Source organism: Oryctolagus cuniculus, chromosome 9 (genome assembly GCF_964237555.1).
Source record: "Oryctolagus cuniculus chromosome 9, mOryCun1.1, whole genome shotgun sequence".
In the NCBI taxonomy this organism is placed as follows: domain Eukaryota; kingdom Metazoa; phylum Chordata; class Mammalia; order Lagomorpha; family Leporidae; genus Oryctolagus; species Oryctolagus cuniculus.
In genome coordinates, this window is record NC_091440.1 from 16,664,424 (window position 1) to 16,690,731 (window position 26,308).

General features: G+C 38.3%; 1 protein-coding gene across 7 annotated transcripts in view; it reads left to right on the top strand.

Annotated features, from left to right (window-relative positions):
• The window catches only part of UGGT2 (UDP-glucose glycoprotein glucosyltransferase 2), a 249,271-nt gene that overhangs the window by 200,654 nt on the left and 22,309 nt on the right, over positions 1 to 26,308 (top strand). For 4 of the 7 annotated variants that reach the window (XM_008260110.4, XM_051850531.2, XM_051850534.2 and 1 more), the window contains 6 exons: positions 3,572 to 3,657; positions 5,291 to 5,389; positions 6,322 to 6,406; positions 9,762 to 9,944; positions 18,014 to 18,174; positions 18,812 to 18,926. In XM_008260110.4, the coding sequence (XP_008258332.2) occupies positions 3,572 to 3,657; positions 5,291 to 5,389; positions 6,322 to 6,406; positions 9,762 to 9,944; positions 18,014 to 18,174; positions 18,812 to 18,926 (729 nt within the window). Of the gene's footprint in view, positions 1 to 3,571; positions 3,658 to 5,290; positions 5,390 to 6,321; positions 6,407 to 9,761; positions 9,945 to 17,037; positions 17,254 to 18,013; positions 18,175 to 18,811; positions 18,927 to 26,308 lie in introns of all 7 variants that reach the window. The other 3 variants (XM_070048688.1, XM_070048689.1, XM_070048687.1) reach the window with 3 other exon arrangements.

Below are 26,308 nucleotides of genomic sequence, written 5' to 3' on the forward strand. Positions count from 1 at the left end.
TCAGCAGTGAAGCCATCCAGTCCTGGGCTTTTCTTTCTTTGGGCGTTTTTTTTATTACTTATTAAATGTCTGTCTTGATTATTTGTCTGTTTAGGTTTTCTAAGTCTTCAGGACTTGGTAGATTGTATGTGTTCAGGAATCTATCCATTTCTTATAGGTTTCCCAATTTGTTAGCATACAGCTCTTTGTAGGAATTCCTCATGATTCTATTTATTTCTGTGGTGTCTACTGTTACATTTCCTTAGCATTTCTTTTAAATAGCAAAGTGGTATTTAATTAGGTATATATAATATATATTTATTATAGTCACATCTTCCTGTTGAATTGATTCCTTAATGATTATATAGTCTCCTTCTTTGTCTCTCAATGGTTTTTTTTGTTAAAGTCTATTTTGTCTGATATTTGGATGGTTTCTGTTAGCATGGAATACCTTTTTCCACCCTTTCACTTTGTCTGTCTGTATGTATCTTTATTAGTGAGATCTGTGTCTTGTGGGCAGCCAATAGATGGGTCTTGTTTTTTAATCCATTCAGCCAGTCTGTATCTTTTAACTGGAGATTAGAGGCCATTTACTTTCAATGGGTGATTATTGATAAATAACAAATTGGCCCTGCTATTCTTCCATAAATATTCCTGTTGTTTACTTTGCGTTTCTTTTGTACTTCTACTGGGGGATTTTCTGCCTTCATATTCTTTAATAATGGTGGTTATCTGTGTTTCTATGTATAGCACATGTATAGCACATGAGTGGTGAGAAATTCTTTCAGTTCTGTTTGTTATGGAAGGTCTTCATTTCACTTTAATTCATATAATGAGAGTTTTGCAGGTTACAATTTTCTGAATTGACAGGTTTTTTTTCTTTTAAGATTTGAACTATATCTCTCCATTCCCTTCTAGCCTGTAGGGTTTCTGTTGAGAAGTCAACTCTGAGTCTAATTGGTGATCCTCTGAAAGTAAATTGGCATTTTTCTTGTACACATTTTAGAAACTTTTCTTTACATTGTACTGTGGAGAGTTTGACTACAATGCCTTGTGGTGAAGATCTTTTCTCATCATATCTGTTAGAAGTTCTGCGTGCTTCCTCTACTTGACATCCCTTTCTTCCTCCAAACTAGGGAAGTTTTCTGTAATTATTTCACTAAATAGGCCTTGTATTCCATGATCTCTTTCCTTACCTTCAGGAACTTTTAAGACTTGTATGTTGGGTTGTTTGATAGTATCCCATTCATCTCTAACACTGATTTTAAGTTTTCTATTTTCTTCTTCTTTGTTTTTATTTTTTATCTGACTGTAGGATTTTCAAAGATTTATCTTCTAGTTCAGATATTCTTTGTTCTGCCTTGCCAACTCTTCTGTTAAGGCTTTCCACTACATTTTAATTGATTTTTTGAATTCTTCATTTCTAATATATCATTTTGATTTCTCTTTAAAATTTCAATTTCATGGGGAAAATTTTCATTCATGTCATGTATGGTTTTCTTTAGTTTGTGGGTTTGCTTCTGATTGCTTTTGAGTAATCCTATGATTAGTTTTTCGAATTCCATTTCCAGCATTTCATCAATCTCTTCATCTTCACATTCTAATATTGAAATGTTGTTTTTCTACTAGAGTGCCATGGTGTCTTCTTATTTTTGTTTCTTGAATTTCTGCTTTTCTTTTTAGGCATTGGTGGAATAACTGTTTTTTTTTTCCCCTCTGATGGCTTTTATTTTTGAGCTATAGCTTAGTCTGTCTGTGCTTTCATTGAATACTGAGAGATGTGTGGTGGGTATGTCCAGAGAGCTCCGATCTGTGCTCCAGGGTGGAGCAAGTATCCAGGGTAACATCCAAGCTGGGGTGTTAGCTCACCTCTTATTAACAGAAGGGGGCGGCGGTCATGTCTGTTGGTGTGATCATTCTGTCATCTCTTCTTGAAGATGATCAATGTCCAGGTGTTAGTCCCCAGTGTATTCAGCACTCAACCAGTTGAATGATCTGTGCAGCTCTCCCTGTGAGCACAGTTTCAACTGCAATGAGCTGCCATGGCTACCACAGAGTTCTGAGAGTTTGGCTCTGCACACAGAGCTTACCCAGAACCCCAGAGAGACTCTGCCTCCTCTCACACAGTCACAGTATTTTCAGTCTCGGCACCCAGGGCTCCATGGTCAAGAAGTGCAAGAGAGTCCACCCTGCCCCACTAGCCTGTCTGTCCAAAGGGAGACCGAGGGGTTGCCAGAGCCACTGCCCATGTGTGTTTCGCCCAGTTGGATCAAGTCCTATCCCCCAAGCTAGACTCAGAGTCACTGGGGAATGTGGATTTTTCCCCCTGGTAAAATCCCTGGATCAAAAGTGTGCACAGTACCCACCAGCCACAGCCCTACTCTTTTCACAGTTGTGCTGGGCAGATAAAAGAGTCCCTGTGGACAGCACTTCCCTTTGGTGGGGATGCCCCCCACTCCTGTTGCCTAGTGGGTGCAGTGGGGCTGATGGTGTTGCCCCAATGACAAGGTGAGGACAGACCCAACCAGTTTTCTCGAACTGCTCTGGTTGCCCCTGCCAGCAGTCCCCTCTAGCTGCAAGGTGTACACAAAACAGCTGGGGCAGCTGCTATCTGTTTATGTCTGAAGCAGCTCCAGCTTCCTCACAGGTAGCTGCAGGGTGCTGGTGTGGAGGGGGAAGACGTAGAGAGACATGCCGCTTCTCTGCCCCCTTCCCGCTCCAGTTGAGGAATCACCCAGGCCCCCTAAGGGCCCGGGGCCAAACTCAAACATGGTGCAGTCTCCAAGACTGTCCCTCCAGTTGCATCAGCAGTGGCACGGGCCAGTGCAGTCTGACCTCACCTTGCTAGCCAGAGTGGGCTGCTGGGTCCTTTGTTGTGTTTGTGCTCCACGCTCCCTGCTCATTGCTGTGCATCTGCACCTTCTCCTCGGGTCCAGGCCATTTCTACCGCTTTCACAAGACCCCTCACACTGCAGTTTTCCCTGACAGTGTACCTTCTCCACTTTTTTTTTTCTGCTAAGTCCACATAGCCTAGAACAGACCTCCCTGTCACTATTCTACCATCTTGCCTGCTATCGAATTTTTTTAAGAAGCTTTCTCAGGTCTGTGGTCAGAGATGAACAGGTTACATGCAGAATTAGGAAGTGAAACTGATTCAGAGTTACAAAAAACTCCCTAGAAAAGCTGATGATAAAGATTTTACTATTTTAAAATCCAGACATGGAGAAGAAGGGAAAAGTAATATTAGTGAGCTGCTCATCTGTATTAACAGGATCAATAATGTCTAAACTCTTGAGTCCAGAAATACTACTAGATAACGTCTAAAGTTTATAAATCCGTTAACCCAGGTATAAGCATCTTATTTAACAATATAAAGGTCACCATCAAAGAAATGAAAATGAGGTTGAATTGATTGATACTTGCAGAGTACATTTTGCCCATAAGTTGTAGTAAAATATTACATAGCTTCAATTACCAGTTTCCTATCTTAGGTTCCAAGGGTGATATTGTCTAACATGTGTCACTCTGTAACCATGCAACATAATATTTAAAGCTGCCTAATTCTAAAATTTTTCTTCACCATGCCATATAGGTGCAAAAAAAACAAGACAAAATTAAGGAAGACATCCTTACTGATAAAGATGAAACAAGCAAAGGAATGTGGGATTCCATTAAAAGGTAATTACTAATGAATATTTTAACACATAACTAGATTGGATTAAAAGTCTAGGAGATAGAAGCCCTGTAGGTGGTAAAAATGAAAGGATAAATCTTCTCCCTTAAGCAAGGTAAGATAGATTCAGAAATGCTCATTTGACTTCCTCAATTCCAATTTATATCCTCTTGATTTCTTTTTCTTGCCTATTGAATCTGGCTAGAACTTGCAGAACTATATTATGGTGAGAGAGGATATTTTTATCTGGTTCCAGATAGTAGGAATGCTTCCTTTCACGTTCAGTATGATGCTGGCTGTTGACTTATCATATATTCCATTATGTTGACATATGTTCTTCCTAGACGCAGTTTACACAAGTTAGGGAACTCAAGCCATGAGGCAACTGAAAATAAAATGTTATACACACCAAAGGAGATAGAAAGGGTACATCTAGTTAGGAAGAAGTTCAAGAAAGACTTCTTAGAGGACTGGGTGGCAACAGTGTCTTCTGAGGACAGACATGATTTCAAAAGTTAACAGGTGAAGATACCTGGTTACATGAAGGAAAAAAAATTGGATATGTTCCTTAAAGAATAGAAATTAAACTGGTATAGCTGAGATATTAAATATAATGTGTTAGGACAAAAATAAGTTATATTGTTACTTTAAAAAAATGTAGGAGCAAGCATTTAACCTAGCAGTTTAGATACCCAATCCTGTATCAGAGTGCCTGAGTTTGAATCCCAGCTCCAGCTTCCTGCTAAGGCATACCCAAGAAGGCAACACTGATGGCTAAAATAATTGTGTCCCGGGCACCGATGTGCAAGAACTGGATTGAGTTCCTTGCTTCCAGTTTTGACTGGGAGCTGCCGCTCAGTGCTGTTGGGAACCCCAGATCCAATCATATAATGTAGATTGTGTCTTAAGTGCCCTGTAGGCTTTTTTTCCTATAGTTCATTCGTTGTTGTTAAAGAATCAGGTTAGAGCCGGTGTTATGGCACAGTGGGTACCACATATTGAAAACATATCGAATATTGATTAGAATTGCACTTCATGTTTTAAAAACTCATAAACTTGGCCGGCGCCGCGGCTCACTAGGCTAATCCTCCGCCTAGCGGCGCCGGCACACCGGGTTCTAGTCCCGGTTGGGGCGCCGGATTCTGTCCCGGTTGCCCCTCTTCCAGGCCAGCTCTCTGCTGTGGCCAGGGAGTGCAGTGGAGGATGGCCCAGGTGCTTGGGCCCTGCACCCCATGGGAGACCAGGAAAAGCACCTGGCTCCTGGCTCCTGCCATCGGATCAGCGCAGTGCGCCGGCCGCAGCGCGCTGGCCGCGGCGGCCATTGCAGGGTGAACCAACGGCAAAGGAAGACCTTTCTCTGTGTCTCTCTCTCTCACTGTCCACTCTGCCTGTCAAAAAATAAAAAAATAATAAAAAAAAATAAAAATAAATAAAAATAAAAACTCATAAACTTGAAGTGTTATTGTCATATGCTTTAATATTAACCATGATTTTTAGGATAAGAGTTTGTTTATAGTTAATAGCCATTCATTTTTAAGAGGCAATCCTATTTTATTGTTTACCAAATCTAGTATTTAGGCTTGTAAAGTTTGCAGATGAATATTAAAAAATGGCCAATTACTACTTTTTTATTCCAAGTTTCACAAGAAGGTTGCATAAAGAAGATGACAAAGATAAAAAAGATGTTCTGAACATTTTTTCAGTTGCTTCGGGCCATTTATATGAGCGCTTTTTAAGGTAGGTATATTTTTTTCTAATATTTTGACATGATTCAAGAAGAATGAATAAAAGGAAAGTACAGTGGAAAAAATCACTCATCTGTTTCCTTGATACTCAGTTCTTTTTCCCATAAACAATAATATTATTTTTATATTCTACAATACAGATATGCACAGGTAGTTTTTTCTTTACTTCATACTTATCCAAATAGAAACACAGTGTATACTGCTCTTCATCTTTTTTTTTTAAACTCATAATTTTGAAGTATGTGTATTTTTAAAATATTGTGAAATTTTATGAGTTTTATTTGGTTTGGAATATTGGTCTTGTGTAAACCTAGAAAACAGACATAGTCTGTAATGAGATGATAAGTGAGGAAAAATATACATAGTGCTTATTTCTTTTCCAGTGAAGAAATAATTTGTTTTATAAAAAGGAGATAAGAATGGGAAAGCTTATTTATAGGGTACAAAGACTATTTTTCACCAGCCTTAAAAGTATTTACATTGTAGTATAGATATTTTAAAAAGGTACTTTAGGTATGTGTATATGCTTTTCATTCAGAACTCTAGGATAACAAAACAAGTGAACTTTCCAGTGAATTTATCAGAATGCACAGATCATTCAACTCTTCAAGTTTTAGACCTGATATTAATCACACAATAATAGAGCCAAGATTAGAATCTGATTCCACTAAACAAGACTATTCCAGACTAGCTTGTCAACTGGAACAAACAAAACCCAGTCAATTTAGTGTGCATTAGACACATATGTATTTCTATATATATTACATATTTGATCAACCGTGGTATTTGAAGATATTTAAGTTTGTTTCTTCATAACTCATAGTGAAAAACTTATTCATACATTTCAATATTTGAAAGTCTAAAAAATTTGATGAACTTCTATTAATAGTAACTTATATTGGGTTTCATGTTTTGTTTATACAGAATTATGATGCTCTCTGTTTTGCGTAACACTAAAACACCTGTGAAATTCTGGTTTCTAAAAAATTATCTCTCACCAACATTTAAAGTAAGTGCATAACTTCCTTTATAGAGTGGTTAATGTTTGAGATGAAAATTCTTGTTATCACTGTAAGTTTATGTAACATTTATCTTCAGTGTGAGGCTTTTGAAATGTGTATTTACTCATTATAAGTTTTAATAAACTTTAAAACTTTAATATTCAATACTTTTTATCTAGACTAAGAAAATTCCTGTGCCATGTTTAAAGAGGTGTTTAAAGGAAAAAGAAAGCAAGAAACAGCATGTTTTACTTAGAAAATATACAGAAAAATTATTGGTTTTTTCTTTGTAATGAATAGTAAAATTTGACCATGGAAATATATATAAATATTTTAGTGAACATACTGGATTTTGTTATATTTTTGCAATAATAGGAACATTACTAATATCAAAAAATATGAAAACTGTGCCATAGGAAATACTTTCATAGTACTAAAAATAATAAAGCTCTTTTGTCTTTGTGCTCTGCATTGATTGCTCTGGTTCTCTGGGCATCATGATCCAAGTTCCATTTGGAAAGTGACCACCATCTATTACCCTTAATAAGCCCCTACAATCCTGCTGCAAAGCAAACTCTGTTTCTTCTATCTTCACTATAAAATAATCACATTTTTTGAGAGTTAGGTCTCATTCATCAGCAGTTCAAAGATTCCATTTTTTTATACCAGAAGAGGTGGTAAAAGCAAAAGCAAAAGTAGCTAATTATGCTTCTATCCCTTAATATGCCAAGGCATTTTGCTAAGTGCTGTATTAAAATTATTCAGTGATTCATCATAGTAATGCCTTGTGATAAGGAAACAGACTAGCCTGCACAATTGGGAGGAACCTCATACCATCCTTAAATTCAGTAACTCACCAGGAGGACTCCTCAAACTCAAAAACTCTGAGTTACAGATTACTACACAAAAGTTTACAAATAAAATCAATGCAAAGTAGGGTAGTATAGTGTCCAGTGTAGAGAGTAGAGACCAGATGGAGTTGCCAGTTGTCTTCTCCCAGCAGAGGAGCAAAGATGCTGCTTATTTCTGCCAGCAGATGTGTGTGACAATATTCAAAGAGCATGGCCCTCCAGGAAGGCTCGCTCACACTTCAGCGTGGACCTGGCTGACAGCCACTAGCCCCTCCTGAACTTGATCTGTCATAGGGCCCAAAGTCCTCACCATAAGTCACATGACCCAGAGAAATAAAGATACTCCTGCCAGAACACTCCAAAGTAGAGATCATTTCCCAGTAATCACAGGCAAAGGGGGCTACCTTTCTTTGGTGAAGATTCACTTTTATATCACAGGCTTGAAACAAAAATGCCTAATTAGGAACATGGTATTCTGACATGAATGCACAGTGCTTAACCCTGATGGAACATCCCATATGCCCCCACCACTAACACATGCCACCACCTGGACTCATTTAGAATAGACAAAAACTGCAAAAGAACTCATAAATATTGACCAAAAGTTAACTGTTTTGTTACTGGATTTTTAACATTTTACTGCTAGCCAAACACTGCACAGGATGATAACTCCACATATGTTGAGGTGATAGAATCTAAAGGCTCTCTTATTAGGAAACAGTGCTGTTCATTAGAAAATAGTGTTATGTCTAGATTAAAAAAACTTGTTCTAGTGCATGGTTGAAACTAATAACCTATCTGAAATACTCTTTTCCTAATTCCTTTAATTTCTTTCTTTCTCTCAAAATTTTTCTTGGGAAAAGTTCTTGGTGAAACATATACCTAGAAAAGGCACAAAAAGTGTGTAATTTTAATGAATTTTTACAAACTTAGAACACTGAATCCAGCAGATATAGAACTTGCCAACATTCAAGATCCCTCCCCTCCAGTTTGTAAAGCCACACCTCCTAACTGCTTTCACTTACTTGCCAAAATTGTACTTACTAATAATTCTTTCCTGGGGCCGGTGTGGTGGTGCACTAGGTTAATCCTCCACCTGCCGCGCTGGCATCCCTTATGGGCGCCGGATTCTAGTTCCGGTTGCTCCTCTTCCAGTCCAGCTCTCTACTGTGGCCCGGGAAGGCAGTGGAGGATGGCCCAAGTGCTTGGGCCCTGCACCCGCATGGGAGACCAGGAGGAAGCACCTGGCTCCTGGCTATGGATTAGCATAGCTCCGGCTGTGGCGGCCATTGGGGAGTGAGCCAACGGAAGGAAGACCTTTCTCTCTCTCTCTCTCACTGTCTGTAACTCTACCTGTCAAATAAATAAATAAAAATCTTAAAAAGATAATAATAATTCCTGACCACACTGTGCAAACTATAATCCCCCATTATCTATCACTCTATCCCTCTTCTAATTTTTCTCTGTAGTGCTATCTTCTTTTGCTAACTTAATCATTTCCGTTTTTTACCTGCCACCTCTAAAATGTGAGCTTCATGAAGGCCATGATTTCTACTCCTTTTGTTCCTGACAGTATCCCTAAGGCCCAGAACAGTGTCTAGCATGTAGCCTATTTTAGGGAATATTTTTAGTATCTATTTCCTGAATAAAAAATTATTTTAATTAACCTAATTTAAAAGAAAGCTAAATAATGATTCCTAGCAACTGCTTTAGCCATGATATCAGTGTTCCAGTTCACAAATTGATGCCTATGTTAAAGAGCTTATTTTATTTTATTTTAAAAAAGACCTTATTTGAAATTTATATTATTCTTATAAAAGCAAAGAAAAGATAGAACTAAGCCTAAACTTATCAAGTAGTTATGGATGAGAATTGAATGAGGAAAAGCAAATTCCATATCTTTCACTACTCCTTTAACATCGTTCCTCTCTATTTGGGGACACTTGAACCAAATTTAGCCAATGATTTATTAACTGCTTTTTATACAGGCAATAAGATATTTCTCTAAGAACACATTGAATCACATATCAACTCTTCAGAACACAATATTTATTTTTAATCCTTAAATTAAACCTCAAGCATGAAACTTCTATAAAAATAGAACCTATTAATGTTTACCTCATTTTGAGGTGTTTTGTACCCCCTTTGCATCTTTGCATCTATCAGCCAGCATGCTAGCATACACAGTTTGTTACAAAGATAATCTGAGACCTGGAGGCTTTCTTTCTGGAGTTGAGGTTTTTCAGCACCAATAGTGAATATATGGGAACATTTATCATAGTTAATAAGTGTGCTGTTTACCAAGCTGCATTTTTTCAAAGACATTAAATTATATAGTTTTATGTGTACTTTTGTTTTCCTATTAGCATTTGTGTATTTCTCATTTCTAGATATCAGAGAAGTACATTGTGCTAATTAGTTATAACAATTTATAGTAAACTCTGCCTTTTAAAATGTCAAAATGTTTTTTCTTCTTTGAATCCATTGTTTGATTTTGCATGTGTGTTTTTAGGAGGTGATTCCTCACATGGCTAAGGAATATGGATTCCAGTATGAGCTAGTCCAATATAGGTGGCCTCGTTGGCTTCATCAGCAGACGGAAAAGCAAAGGATTATTTGGGGTTACAAAATTCTTTTCCTTGATGTCCTTTTCCCACTAGCAGTGGACAAAATCATTTTTGTTGATGCTGACCAGGTATGAAGATTATTATTTTTAGTAGTAAGGTTTTTTTACACTTCTCTGTGAATATTAGCTTAATGTTGCTTATACTGATAATCTTGCTGGCATGCTCAGACACAATTGTGATATATAAGCAAAATCATTGAAAAAATCAGTCTTTGAAGAAAAAACTGTAGGGATTATTATTATTGTTCATATTACCTAGAATACAGAAATGTTATCTCTGAAATAATAGTTGTCAAAGTATGGAATATAAAGATAACACAGGTATTTATATGGATCATAAGACTGGATGCCTATGAATATTAAATGATGTTTATTTAAAATTGGTTATTTCTTTTTGCTGAAAAAGTTAGCACTTCCACCCAAGTTTACTCATTCATCAACCTTTTACAACAGTCTGGCACTCAACAAATAACCTCACACATAAGGAAAATCATGGTCTAAGTTTGGCCAAAAAAATGTTTTTGAAGTCCCCAGTCTTCACAATTTATATGTCCAAGACTTAAGGATATTTTCCCCTCCTTGGTGTGCCTTAGTAATCATTGCTGGGAAAAGAAAATTGAAAAGCATACAGAAGTAAGTAACATGTAAATATAAATGTATTATGAATTAAGACATAAATTAGAATCTGTATATTTAGGTCAAAAGTATATTTTCAAGTCCTACATTGAATTTTAATTATATTTCAAGTTCTATTAATTAGTTTCATAGTATTTCCTAAATTATAATATATTTGGAATAAATATATATTTTCCACTACAATAAAAAAACAAGAAAATGGACAAATTTAGGTGATGAAGCAAGCATTTCCAAATGTACTAATGTAAATCATTCTCCTTCCCCCCGCCCTGAAATCTGTAATATTTTTCTACAAAGGTGAGTATAGTAAAAAAATGCTTTATTTCATAATGCTAGTTCAAATAATCAGGAAATCTTTTCTTGATTAAAACCCAGCACATGCCTCTGAAAGGAGCAAACACTCCACTAAGCTATAGAGGTATGTTTCAAAGATAAAACCCTCAGAGGAGAAAACCGACAAGTTTCCACAGATGCTAAAAAATAAATGTAGAAATGTAATAAGCATGAACAAGAAGACAATATGACTCACCAAAAGGAACATAACAATACTTGAAAAGATTGATGAAATGCCTGAAAGGAATTCAAAAGAGTGTTCATAAGATTACTCAAAAACATAGAGAAGCAAATATATAAGGTTCAGAAATATGTACATGTATGAGAAATTCTACTGGGAGATAGATATTTTAAAGAGAAATCAAATTGAAATATTAGAAATGAAGAATTCAATATGTCAAATTAAAACAGTACAGTGGAAAACCTGAACAGATTTGTTGAGGCAGAAGAAAGAGTATCCGAGCTAAAAGACAAGTCTTAGGAACTCTCTCGGACAAAAAAAAAAAAAAAGAAGAAGAAGAGGAAGAGGAAGAGGAAGAAGAAAAGTAGAAAAACTGAAAACAGTGTTCAAGGTTTATTGCATACTATCAGATGACCAAATATATGTATTTTAGGAGTCCCAGGAGGTGTGGTAAAAGAGAATGGGTTAGAAGAACTATTCAGTGAAATATTAGCAGAAAACTTACCTAATTTGGAGAAAGATAGGGACATCCAACAACAGGAAACACATAGAACTCTAATAATAGACATGGACAAGAAAGATCTTCACTGTGACACATTGTAATCAAACTTTCAAAAGTAAAATAAGGTTTTAAAATGTGCATGAGAGAAATGTCAGATTACCTTTAACGGATCTCCAGTTAGGGTGGTAACTGATTTCTCATCAGAAACCCTACAATCAAGGAGAAAATGGAGAAACATAGTCCAAGTCCTAACAGAAAATTATTGTTAACCCAGAAAACTGTATCCTGCAAAGCTCTCATTTATAAATGAAAGTAAAAATAATGACCTTCCAAAAAAAAAAACAAAAATTGAAAGACTTTGTCACTGCCTCTCTAGCCATAAAATAGTACTTAAGGATGTGCTATACACAGAAACAGAAAGATAGTCATCTTTACAAAAGAATATGAAGACAGAAAAACTTCTAGTAAAGTTACAAAGGAAGTCCAAAGAAACAATAGAAGTATTCATGGAAAAAATGGAGCCAATACTTTTCAATATTAACCTTGAATGTAAATGGCCTAAATTCTCCAATAAAAATATATGGACTGGCTGAATAATTAAAAACAAGGTTCATCTGTATGTTGTCTTCAAGAAACAAACCTCACTGACAAAACTACACACAGACTGAGAGTAAAAGGATGGAAAAAGAAATTCTATGCTAGCAGAAAGCAAAAACAAGCAGGAGCAGCCATAAATGTATATGTACCCAGTGGGGCACCTGGCTATTTAAAACAAATGTTAATGGATCTAAAGGGAGACATAGGCTCCAATACAGTAATAATGGGGGAATTCAACACACAACTTCCATCAGTGAACAACTAGGTAAAAAAAAATCAGCTAAGAAACAATAGAGTTAATCTATACTACACACCTAATAGACCTAATTGATATCTGCAGAACATTTTAATCCCACTATTGCATAATAAACATTCCTTTTAACAGTGATGGTACTTTCTCTAAGATGAAACTGTATGCTAGGCCATAAAGCAAGTCTCAAGAATTTTTTTAAAAAATTGGAATCACACTAAGTATCTCTTCTGAACAAAATGGAATGAGTAAAGCTGGAAGTTAACAACATAAGCAACTCTACAAAATGTGCAAATACATGGAGAATGAACAACACATTCCTGAATGAACAGTGAGTCATAGAAGAAATCAAAAGGCAAATCAAAAATTCCTAGAGCAGAATGAAGATGACAACACAACATATCAAAACTTATTGGGGGCTGGCACCGCGACTCACTAAGCTAATCCTCCGCCTTGCGGCGCTGGCACACCGGGTTCTAGTCCCGGTCGGGTTGCCAGATTCTGTGTCGGTTTCCCCTCTTCCAGGCCAGCTCTCTGCTGTGGCCAGGGAGTGCAGTGGAGGATGGCCCAAGTGCTTGGGCCCTGCACCCCATGGGAGACCAGGAAAAGCACCTGGCTCCTGGCTCCTGCCATCGGATCAGCACAGTGCGCCGGCCGCAGCGTGCCAGCCGCGGCGGCCATTGGAGGGTGAACCAACGGCAAAGGAAGACCTTTCTCTCTGTCTCTCTTTCTCACTGTCCACTCTGCCTGTCAAAAAAAAAAAAAAAAAACTTATTGGATACAGCAAAAACAGTGTTAAGAGAGAAGTTTATAGCTAGTGATGCCTACATCAAGAAATTGGAAAGGCATGAAATAAATGATCTGACAATGGATCTTAAGGGCCTAGAAAAAAAAAAAAAAAAAACCCAAACCAAAATTCAGTAGGAGGAAAGAAGAATCAAAATTAAAGAAGAAATAAATATAATTAAACAAAAAATACAAAAGTGTGATGAAGAAATGGTTTTTTCAAAAATTAAACAAAATTGATACACCATTGACCAAACTATCCAAAAAATAAAAGGGAGGGAGATGTAAATTAATAAAATCAGAAATGAAAAAGTGAATGTTACATTGGATAGCACAGAAATAAAAAGTATTATCAGGAATTACTACAAATAGGTATTACCAAGAAATTAATAAATCTCGAAGAAATGGATAGATTTCTGGAAAGATACAATCTACCTAAATGGAGTCATGAAAACAAAAACTAAATACACCTATATCCAAGACAGATATTGAATCAGTAATAAAGACCCTCCCAACAAAAAAAAGCCAGGGGCTTGATGGCTTCATTGCTGAATTCTACCAGACTTTTTTTTTTATTTTTGACAGGCAGAGTGGACAGTGAGAGAGACAGAAAGGTCTTCCTTTTCCGTTGGTTCACCCCCCAATGGCCACTGCGGCTCCAATGGCCACTGCGGCTGGCGTGCTGCAGCTGGCACACCACACTGATCTGAAGCCAGGAGCCAGGTGCTTCTCCTGGTCTCCCATGCGGGTGCAGGGCCCAAGGACTTGGGCCATCCTCCACTGCACTCCCAGACCACAGCAGAGAGCTGGCCTGGAAGAGGAGCAACCGGGACAGAATCCAGCACCCCAACTGGGACTAGAACTCGGTGTGCCAGCGCCGCAGGCAGGGGATTAGCCTTTTGGGCCGTGGTGCCAGCCTACCAGACTTTTAAAGAAGAAATAATCCCAATTCCCCGCAAGCTATTCAAAATAATTGGAAGGGGGAAAATCTCCCAAACTTCTTCTATGCGGCCAGCATCACCTTAATTACAAAACCAGATAAAGATACAACAAAGAAACAGAATAGTAAACAAATATCCCTGCTGGCGCCGCGGCTCACTAGGCTAATCCTCCGCATTGCGGCGCTGGCACACCGGGTTCTAGTCCCAGTCGGGGCGCCACATTCTGTCCCGGTTGCCCCTCTTCCAGGCCAGCTCTCTGCTGTGGCCAGGGAGTGCAGTGGAGGATGGCCCAAGTCCTTGGGCCCTGCACCCCATGGGAGACCAGGGTAAGTACCTGGTTCCTACCATCGGATTAGCACGGTGCGCCGGCCGCAGTGTGCCGGCCGCGGCAGCCATTGGAGGGTGAACCAATGGCAAAGGAAGACCTTTCTCTCTGTCTCTCTCTCTCACTGTCCATTCTGCCTGTCACACACACACACACACACACACACACAAATATCCCTAATGAACATGGTGCAGAAACCCTCAACAAGATACTAGCTCATCAAATACAACAGCACATCCAAAGATGATTCACCTGAACCAAGTGGTATTTATGCCTGGTATGCAGGGATGGTTCAATATATGCAAATCAGTCAATGTAATACATCATATTAACAGACTGAAGAATAAAACCATATGATTATTTCAATAGAGGCAGAGAAAGCATCTGATAAAATACAACATCCTTTCATGATAAAAACCTCAGTCAATTGGGTATAGAAGGAACATTCCTCAACACAATCAAAGCAATACATGGCAAACCCACAGCCTTCATCATATTTAATGGGAAAGAGTTGGAAGCATTTCCACTAAGATACAGAATCATAAAAGAATGCCCACTTTCACTGTTGCTATTTAACATAGTTCTGGAAATTTTAGCCAGCATCATTAGGCAAGGAAAGAAAATCAAAGGGGGATACAAGTTATAAAAGAGAAAGTCAAATTATCCTTGTTTGCAGATGACATGAGTCTGTACATTGACGAACAAAAATACTCCACTAACAGACTATTGGAACTCTTAATAAGAGAGTTTGGTAAAGTTGTAGGATATAAAATCAGCACAGAAAAATTAGTAGTCTTTGTATACACAGAAAAGGCCATGGCTAAGAAAGAAACTTGTAAGATCAGCCCAGTAACAGTAACTACAAAAAATTAAATACCCTGGAATAAATTTGACCAAGAAGATGAAATATCTCTACAATGAATATTATAAAATATAAAAGAAATTGAAGAAGACATGCAAAAATAGAAAAATAGTCCATGTTCATAGGTTGAAAGCAATACTGTCATCAAAATGTCCATACTACCAAAAGTAATTCACAGAATCAATGTGATTCTAATCAAGATATCAACAACATTCTCAGAGCTAGAAAAATCTGTATTAAAATTCATGGAAATACAAGAGGTGCCAAATAGCTAAAGCAATCTTAAACAACAAAAATATAGCCGGAGGCATCACAATACCAGATTTCAAGATATACCACAGAGAAGTTTTAATCAAAACGCCTTGGTACAGGCACAAAAATAAACAAACTGAAACAAAGTAGAAATCCCAGAAATTAATCCACACATCTACAACCAACTAATTTCTGACAAATGAGCTGAAATCAGTCCCTGGAGAAAGGACAGTCTCTTCAACAAATTTGGGAAAATTCAATCTACGCTTGCAGAAGTATGAAACAAGACCCCTATCTTATACCTTATACAAACATCAAATAAATGGGTCAAGAATCTGCATCTGTAACCTGATACCATCAGATTACTAGAGGAAAACATTGGGGAATCTCTGCAACACATTGGCATAGGCAAAGGCTTCTTGGAATAAAACCCAGAAGTATAGGCAATGAAGACAAAATTGACAAATGGGTTTACATCAAGCTAAGAAGCTTCTGTACTGCAAAGGAAACAATCAAGAGAGTGAAGAAGCAACCAACAGAATGGGAGAAAATGTTTTGCAAATTATGCAACTGATAAGGATTAATAACCAGGATCTATAAAGTGTTCAAGAAACTCAACAACAACCAAACAGTCCAATTAAGAAATGGGCAAAGACATGAACAGACATTTTTCAAATGATGAAATTCAAATGGCCAACAAATGCTCAGGATCACTAGCCATCAGGGAAATGTAAATAAAAACCACAATGAGGTTTTACCTCACACCAGTTAAAATGGCTCTTATCCAAAAATCAAAAAATAATACGGGTGAGGATGTAGGAGAAAGGTACCCTAACACACTGTTGGTGAGACTATAAACTAGTACAGTATTACAGAAGACAGTATGGAGATTCTTCAGAACTCTAAAAATAAATACATCATATGACCCACCCTTCCTGGGAATTTACCCCAAAGAAATGAAATCGGCATATGAAAGAAAAAACCCCATGTTTATGCCAGTTCAATTCACTATAGCTAAGATATGAAATTAGCTCAGATGTCTGTCAACTGATGACTGGATAAAGAAAATGTGGAGTATATACACTATGGAATAATACTCAGCCATAGAAAAGAATGAAATTCTTTTACAACAAGATGGATCTTACTAGAAACAATTAGGCTTTGTTAAAGAAGCCAGTCCCAAAAAGATAAATGTCATATGTTTTTTTCTAATATGTGGTAGTTTATATAGAGTACAAAGAAGTATATAGGAATGAAATTGAAATCTTGTGGTTTAATTGTTTTTAGCCTTGTTTATACTCCTGTGGGACTGCGGTCTTTCTACTTTTTTACATGTTGGATATTATGGTTAGTGATGCTTTAGCCTCTGATTATAGAGTAGATTGAAATTACCTTTTTGTTGGGGCTGGCGTGGTGGCGCACTAGGTTAAGCCTCTGCCTGCGGTGCTGGCATCCCATATGGGTGCCGGATTCTAGTCCCAGTTGCTCCTCTTCCAGTCCTGCTCTCTGCTGTGGCCTGGGAAGGCAGTAGAGGATGGCCCAAGTCCTTGGGCCCTTGCACCCACGTGGGAGACTGGGAAGAAGCTCCTGGCTCCTGGCTCCTGGCTTCAGATCAGCGTAGTTCCGGCCATTGCAGCCATCTAGGGGGTGAACCAATGGAAGGAAGACCTTTCTGTCTCTGTCTCTCTCACTGTCTGTAATTCTACCTGTCAAGTAAGTAAATAAAAATCTTAAAAAAATAATAAAAATTTTTTTAAAATTACCTTTTTGTAAAAATTAAAAAAGGAAGGATGGGGGTTGAGGGCAGAAGTGAGGAAAGGAGGTTTGTGTGGTTATCTTAGAATTATACCTATAAAATCTGTTTTCTTTATATTAATGAAAAAGTTTTACCAAGAAAACAGTCAAATGTAGATGATGAAGTAAGCATTTCCAAATATAGTAAATAATTCATTCTCCTATCTTCCCCCCAACCTCAGATATTTTTATACCAGGCTTGAGCCTATTTAAAAAAAAACTTATATTGTAAGGTTATTTAGAGTGATCAGGAAATTTTTCTTTAATTGAAACTAGTATTTGCCAATACATAATAATGGAGATTTAACATAAAAATGGTTTTTAATTATTAATTTATACTTTAAGAAACCAAGAGCTGTACACTTGAGTAGTATGTGACCCTTACCTAAAATATATTTATATAAGATATTTTGCTTGAAAATGATACAGCAATGGTATTGATCTGAATGACTACTCTCATAAAGATTAGGAGATTAGGAATATAAACTTTTGGGTTCTTACAGTCTGTAAGAGCAAAAGGAAAAAACTAAAATTGCAAAAATTTATGCTATGTGAAATCACTCTGGATAAAATGGGTCTCTGTCTCTCCATGATAAAAAAATAAATTATTTGAAATTCCTATAAAGTAAGTTTTGTTATTTTTACAGTCATCATTAGATATGCTATTTCAATTATTTAGATTGTGAGACATGATCTAAAGGAACTTCGAGATTTTGATCTGGATGGAGCTCCTTATGGGTACACTCCCTTCTGTGATAGCCGCACTGACATGGATGGATATCGTTTCTGGAAAACAGGATACTGGGCATCACATCTTTTAAGAAGGAAATACCATATCAGGTAAGAGCATTCATACTCTACCATCTAGTAAATAAAAAACGCATGGAATCACAACATGCAGTTTTCTTGGAAATTGTACAATGATGGCAACCAATTATATAGTACTTACTACCTGCCAGTTATTCTTATAAGCCTTTGCATATATTAACCCATAAAATGTTTATAATTATGTTTTGTGAGACTAGTATTAATTTCCATTTTCTGAAGATGGAAACTAAAGCATATGGCATTTATGTGACTTGCCTAGGCTTACCCTGCTGGTACTTAGCTGACACAGAAGGTAAACCACAGTGATAAGCTCATGGGCATGTTCTCAACTACTAAAAATTTAAACTTGGCTTGCCATATAACAAAATGAAAATAGTATCTTTAGAGTTGTTACTATATTGTGGAGCCATGAGTTTCATGTTAATTTGGAAAAACTTGAGTTGACTCTGGAAGATGATGAATCCTACCAAAATAATAACAAACATCAAACCCCTTAGTAACAGTATGAGGCAATAAAAGGATTCATTATTATTAGCTCATAGGGTATCTAAATTTAAATTAATGCCATCACTGTAGACATTTCCTGGCCTGCTGGGGGAGTAAAACTATAAAACCAACACAGGCTATCAAGAAGTATTAATTTTTGCAGTGCCTTATATGTAGTGGATCTGAAGAAGTTTAGGAGGATTGCAGCAGGTGACAGGCTCAGGGGCCAGTACCAAGCTCTCAGTCAAGATCCAAACAGTCTATCAAACCTAGATCAGGTAAGTAAAATATTAATAAATTTAAGTACATAAACATTGCATGCTGCAATTCCTTGTAAACATCTAAATCACGTTTTCAATTTCTCTTTCAAAATCCTGCACTTTGTACAGTTTTGTGTTGGATACCTGTATTTGTACATAACATTTTCGCTTCAGCCTCAGCCTCAGTATTTTCAAAGCTGTGAACATTTTGACTTTACTTTTTCGGTCCTCAAACCTCTTTTTCCTACTGTATACCCTGTCTCATTTAGATACCCCCACTCTCTCCCATTATCCTTTACATAGGTCTGTGATCTTTTAAGACAAACTCCTTTCATTCATTCCCTGCCCTATCATAACTGCCTTAAATTTTCTTTCTCCTCACACATTTTTTCTCATATGCCATTAATTCCTTCATTATTTAATCTGCAATGGTTTATACAGTTTTTTCAAGGTTTTATTTATTTATTTGAAATTCAGAATTATACCGAGAGAGAAACAGAGGTACAGAGAGAGAGAGAGAGAGAGAGAGAGAGAGAGAGCTCTTCCACCCACTGGTTCACTCCCCAATTGACTTCAATGGCCCGAGATGTGCAGATCCAAAGCCAAGAGCCAGGAGTTTCTTCTGGGTCTCTCAAGTGGGTGCAGTGGCCTAACAACGTGAGCTATCTTCTACTGCTTTCCCAGGCCATAGCAGAGAGCTGGATCAGAAGTGGAGCAGCCAGAACTCAAACCAATGCCCATATGGGATGCCAGAACTGAAGGAGGTGGCTTTACCCACTATGCCACAGTGCCGGCCCCTATACAATTTAAGTAGAAACAAATAGCTCCACAGTCCAGAGTCCTTACTAGTTTCCCCTATTCATATTAGAATTGTACATGTTTATTTAGCAGAGATCTGTTGAATACCCGCTATGCCAGGCGGGTCTCCTAAGACATGGGATATCTAAAAAATATGGATATAAAAATAATTTAGCTCAGTACTTTTTATTCTAGTATAAAAAGAAAATAATATTTAAAAATAATATTTGGGGAAAAAACAGATCATCATACTGCAGAATGGTGAATATAGGTTGAGGTTTATAGTTGTAAAGTGATTACCTATATGGCCCTTTGAAGTGACACTTGGTTGGATTTCAGATGCAAACATCCATGTTGGCCATGCAGATATCTCTCAGGATTCCACAGAGGTTTTCAAATGTACAGGTCCAAAGGTTGGAGTGGGTCTCCTATGTGTGAGGAATAGTAAGAAGGCCAGTGTAACTAGAATAGAGTAAGGAAGGGTTGGGGGAAGCACAACGTGAAAAGATACAACTGAAGGTTCAGATAAGGTAGAAAATTGAGGCCCTTTGTTAAAAAAAAATCTAGTAGGGGGAAGGGCACATGTTTGCACTAGCATTTAAAATACCTGTGCCCTGTATGGGAGTGCCTGGGTTTCAGTCTCAGCTCCAACTTCCGATTCTAACTTAATGCCAGTGCAGACCCTGGGAGATACAATATTGATGTCTCAAGTGGGTTGGTGGCTGCCAACCACATGGGAGATCTAGACGGGTTCCCAGTTCGTAGCTTCAGCCTGGCCCATCCTTGGCCACTGGGGACAGTTGGGAAGTGAACCAGCGGATAGAAGCTTGCTCACTCTGTCTGCCTCTCAAATAAAAAGAAATCATGTAAGTGGAAAACAACAGGTCAAAATATTAATGACTTGGGAACACACTGTAAGGGACTGATTAAAAAGAACGCATTCTTGAAAATTAGGAAAATTCTGAATATATGTGTGTGTACATGCAAAATAGGATATTTTAGAAATGCCAGTTGAGGCCGGCGCCCTGGCTCACTAGACTAATCCTCTGCCTGCGGCGCCGGCACCCCGGGTTCTAGTCCTGGTTGGGGCGCTGGAATCTGTCCCAGTTGCTCCTTTTGCAGTCCAGCGCTCTGCTGTGGTCCAGGAAGGCAGTGGAGGGTGGTCTAGGAAGGCAGTGGAGGATGGCCCAAGTGCTTGGGCCCTGCACCTGCATGGGAGACCAGGAGGAAGCACCTGGCTCCTAGCTTCAGATTGGCCTAGTGCACTGGCTGTAGCGGCCATTTGGGGGGTGAACTAACGGAAGAAAGACCTGTCTCTCTGTCTGTCTGTCTGTCTGTCTGTCTCTCTCTCTCTAACTCTGCCTGTCAAAAAAAAAAAAAAAAAAAAACTGATGTAGAAATGCCAGTTGGTAGAAAATTGATGTAGGGTACTCAGTAAAACCCAGCGACATGCCAGATTTAGATTATAATACTATATTTTTTTGAAATTTTTAGTACTTTGACAAAGAGGAACTCTTAGACTGACATACAAGTGGAAGTCTGTGATATCACCAGCCAGCTGTGCCTATAGATAACTAAAGCAGTGACTCAGTTTTCAAGAAGTTCAGGAAATACCTGAAGGGTTCTCCTAGAATTGCATCATGACATTTAAAGAATTGTTGCCCATAATCCTGATGCACAGTTGACTTCCATTCCCACCAGTCTAACTGAATCAGAGTATCTTTTTTTCTCAGGTCGGAGTATCTGGTGAGTTTCCTCTGTATGTGCACTGTCATACGAAATGGATGTTCTTGATCTCTCCTTTCTTGACATGAATGAAGAGAAATTTCTTCCTTTCTCTCCTTTACCTTGCCTTCCAAAATACATGCCAGATTTTCCTGTTTTTTTTCTGTAATTTCTCTTGCTTTGTCATCTACTATTCCTGTACTTTTCAAATTAATGTTGCTGTTCTTCAGGTCTACACTCTTGGCCCAACACTCATTGTGTACCAACTTTTTGGTCAATGTTGTTTGCATTCACGGTTCTGATTTCCATTATGTTTCTATTAACAGTTGCTAAGTTTTATCTCTGGCTGAATGAAAAACTCATATATTAAATCTGATATCACCACACTAATGTCTCAAGCTAAAACTTCCAAGACTAAATTAAATGGCAATGATGAGAGTGGGCATCTTTATCTGGTTCCAGATCTTAGCTGGAGTGCTTCTAGCTTTTCCCCATTCATTAGGATGCTGGCCATGGTTTGTCATAAAATGTCTTGATTATGTTGAGGAATGTTCCTTCTATATCCAATTTGTTTAAGGTTTTTAATCTCTCTTCATCTATTGAGATAACAATATGTTTTTTGTTCTTTGATTTGTTAAAGTGATATATCACATTTACTGATTTGCAAATGTTGAACTTTCCTTACATACCAGGGATAAATCCTACTTGGGTCCTGGAGAATGATCTTTCTGATGTATTGTTGGATTCAGTTAACTAATATTTTGCTGAGAGTTTTTTTTTTTTATCTATGTTTGTCAGGGATATTGGTCTATAGTTTTCTCTGCTGTATCTATTTCTGACTTAGGAATTAGTGATGCAGACTTCATGGGAGTTTGTGAGGATTCCCTCCCTTTCAATTGTTCTGCATAGCTTGAGAAGAATTGAAATTAGTTTTTTAAATGTCTGTTAGAATTCATCAGTGAAGCCATCCAGTTCTGGGCTTTTCTTTTTTGGGAGAGTCTTTATTACTGATTCAGTTTCTGTCTTGATTATTGGTCTGTTTAGGTTTTCTGTGTTCAGTATTCAATTTCGGTAGATTGTGTCTTGGAATCTACCATTTCTTCTAGGTTTCCCAATTTGTTGGCTTAGAGTTCTTTTCAGTAATTTCTGATTATTTTTTATTTCTGTGGTATCTCTTGTTACATTTCATTTTTCATCTTTGATTTTATTGATTTGAGTCTTCTCTCTTTATTGGTTAGTTGGGCTAATGGTGTATCAGTTTTAAAAAAATTTTTTTTCAAAAAACCAGCTCTTTGTTTTACTGACCTCTTCTTATTCTTGCATAGTAATGTGTATGTTTCTGTGTGCAATATGTCCTTAAGCATCCTTTGCATGGCTGGACAAGTGGTGACAAATTCTTTCAATTTCTATTTGTTATGGAAGGTCTTTTTTTCACCTTCATTTGTAAAAGAGAGCTTTGCGGGGTACAATATTCTATGTTGACAGTTTTTTTTTTCTTTTAAGACTTGTAATATATCTCACCATTCCCTTCTAACCTATATGGTTTCTGATGAGAATTCAGCTGTGAGTCTAATTGGAGATCTTCTGAAAGTGATCTGACATTTCTCTCATGCACATTTCAGAATCTTTATGTTTTACCATGGAAAGTTTGACTATGGTGTGTACCAGTGAGGATCTTTTCTGGTCATGTCTTTCAGGAGATCTATGTGCTTCCTCTACTTGGTTGTCCCTTTCTCTTTCTCTAAATTAGGGATGTTTTCTGTAGTTATTTCACTAAATAGGCTTTCTATTCTGTTCTCTTCTCACACCTTCAGGAACTCCTAAGACCCATATGTTGGGTCATTTGATGGTATCCCATAGATCTCCAAAATTGTTTTTATGTTTTGTATTTTCTTCTTCTTTTTTTTTTTTTTTGGTCCAACTATGATTTCCAAAGATTTATCTTCCAGTTTGGATATTCTGTCTTCTACCTCACCAAGTCTGCTGTCAAAGCTTTCTACCACATTTTATGTTTGATCAATTGAATTCATTTCTAATGTTTCATTTTGATTTATCTTTAAAATCTCAATTTCTTGGGAAAAATTTTCATGTTATGTATGGTTTTCTTTAGCATGGATTTGCTTCTGCTTGCTTTTGAGTAATCTTGTGATTAATTTTTTGAATTCCGTTTCTGGCATTTCCTCAGTTTCTCCATCTTCGCATTCTAATATTGAAATGTTGTTGTTTACCTTTGAGGGGTGTCATGGTGTCTTCCTTATTCTTGTTTCTAGAATTTCTGGATTTGTTTTTAGGCATTTGTGGAGTTGAATTCTTTTTTCCTCTGATGGCTTTCATATTTGAGCTATGCCTCTGTTGCTTAGTGGAATGTCTGCACTTTCAGTGAATATCAAAAATGTGTGCTGAGTGTAGCCAGGGAGCTCTGTTCAGTGCTCCAGGGTGGGGCGAGTATCAAGGATAATACCCAAGTTGGATATAGTATATCTCAATGCCCAGGTGTCAGCCCCCAGTGTGTTCTGTGCCACCATATAAACAGCAAAAATGATCTATACAGTCCTCACTGTGAGCACAGTTCCCGCTGCAATGACCTGCTCTAGGCATCCAAGGAGCTCCAAGTGTGTAGAGCCGCACCCAGTTATTGCGCAGAAACCCAGCTAAACCCTGCAACTTCTCATGTAACTACCAAGTCCCCACAGTCTCAGCACACAAGGCCTCCACAGTTGCTGGGTGCAGAGGTTTCTCTCTGCCCTGCCAGCCTGTCCAGTCAACAGAGGTAGATGTTCCCCAAGACAACCCCGCCTAGGTGTCTGGATCTTGGGATTCTGTGGGCACTTCATCATCCGATGTAGTTGCCCCATCACCTCCCAGCCAGACTCAAAGTCAATGGGGACTGCAGATTGTTCCTTCCCCTAGAATCTCTGAATCACACATGTACACAAGAGCCACTGGCCAAATGTTACTCTCTCCCTGCCACTGCTGCCAACACTACTGAGATGTCATCCTGTCTTAGCCAGTTGCTATGTGTGTGCACAAGTCTTCTGCGGCTCCTGCCCAAACCCAAAATGGCCCCTGCCCTTTCTCACCTGGGCAGTGGGCACTGTTGTGGCAAAGCTGGGGTGACATAAATGTGACCCCTCTACTTTCACTGGGTCTATAGACAACCACTAGCAACTGCTAGCCCCCAGGGCTCCAGTCCAGACTCACACCATGCCCTCCCTCCAGCTATATCACCACAGGTTGCTGAAGTCCGGTCTCACCTCTGTCTCCAAACTGCCACCCACTTCAGCTACTGCAGATGTGCATTGTGTTCATGTTTCTGCTGTATATCCACACCTTCCACACAGGTCCCTGGTGTTCCTCTTTCTCTTGTAGGATTTCCAGTGTTGTTTTCTCTCCAGTTCTACTCACATGGGTGCAGGGGCCCAAGGGCTTGGGCCATCCTCTACTGCTTTCCCAGGCAATAGCAGAGAGCTGGATGGGAAAAGGAGCAGAGGGACTAGAACCGATGCCCATATGGGATGCCGGCACACAGGCAGAGGATTAACCTACTGTGCCACAGCGCCAGCCCCTCCATGAATATTTTGAATACCCCCGATGGAATATCATGCTGTATCTGGAGTATGGCAGCTCACCCTTGTAGGATGAGGTTTGCCTTCAAACCATTCCATTGCTCTGGCAAGTCAACATCTTCGACATGGTGTAGTAAATGATAGGATCATGGGGTCTTATGTTTATATGCCCTCTCCCATGCTACCTTTGCTGTAAATTGTACACAATTGTACACATAGTATTGTTGTGCACATAGTATTGTTGAACACAATACTATGTAGAATTTTGTGTCAGTGGACAACTGTATCCTTTGGGTAATGGCGTTATGTTTCTGTGAATGAAAAACAAAACCATGTACACAATGTGTTTATGTAGGTTGCGTCAGTTTAGAAGAAATCTGTGTTCTCCCAGGATAGAAGGGTCCAGTGCAGTCACCTTGCCACCACACAGCTGATTGCTCCTGTAACGTAGTACCTGGTTTGAGGCCCACCTCCTCCACTTCTAATCCAGCTTCCTGCTAACGTACATCCCAAAGGAAGCATGTGATGGCTCACATGGAAGCATGTGACTTAGGTCTCTGCCACATACATAGTGGCCCAGATTACGTTTTGGAATCCTGGCTTCAGCCTGGCCCAGCCCTGGCTGTTGTGGGCATTTGGTAAGTGAACCAGTGTCATGAAAAGCTTTGTCCCTCTGTGTCTTTCAAATGAAATGGAAATAAATTTCAAAATAATTTTTTAAAAAACAGCTATGTCAGTGTTGGTAACTGGGAGCCCATACTGTCAGGCCCATATGTTTCCATCTCTACCATCATGTCTACTCCATTTATGTTTTTGTTGTGCTGTGTCATTGCAGTAGCTGATCATCAAGGCTGGTATATACCAATAGGCTGCATGATTTTGTCTGCTTATTTATTTAGTGCTAGCCTCTGTTGAATGCTTACTGGGTTATGTCTAATATACTCAAAGATCTTGACAGTTTCACCACCCCTTTAGGTTCATCCATGAGCCTTTCCCCAAAAATACCTTGTCTTTGTCTTCTAATATTTCTCTTTCTGGGCCTCTGACTAAGAAGGCCACCCAGTCGCCATTCCCCATGAATATATATTCCAACTGTAGGCTGTTTTTCTTAGCCTCTGCAAACTGAATAATGAGGTACATCATGTGGAACAGCTGAAACAGTTCTGAGTGATAACTTAATGGCACTCTAAGTACCTCTGTTAGAGAAGAAAACTAGGTCTCACATGAATAATTTCAGCTTATACCTAGAAACCAAATTATCTAATTAAACCAGAGAAAGGCCTTAGTTAATGGCAACAAGACCAGCAAATG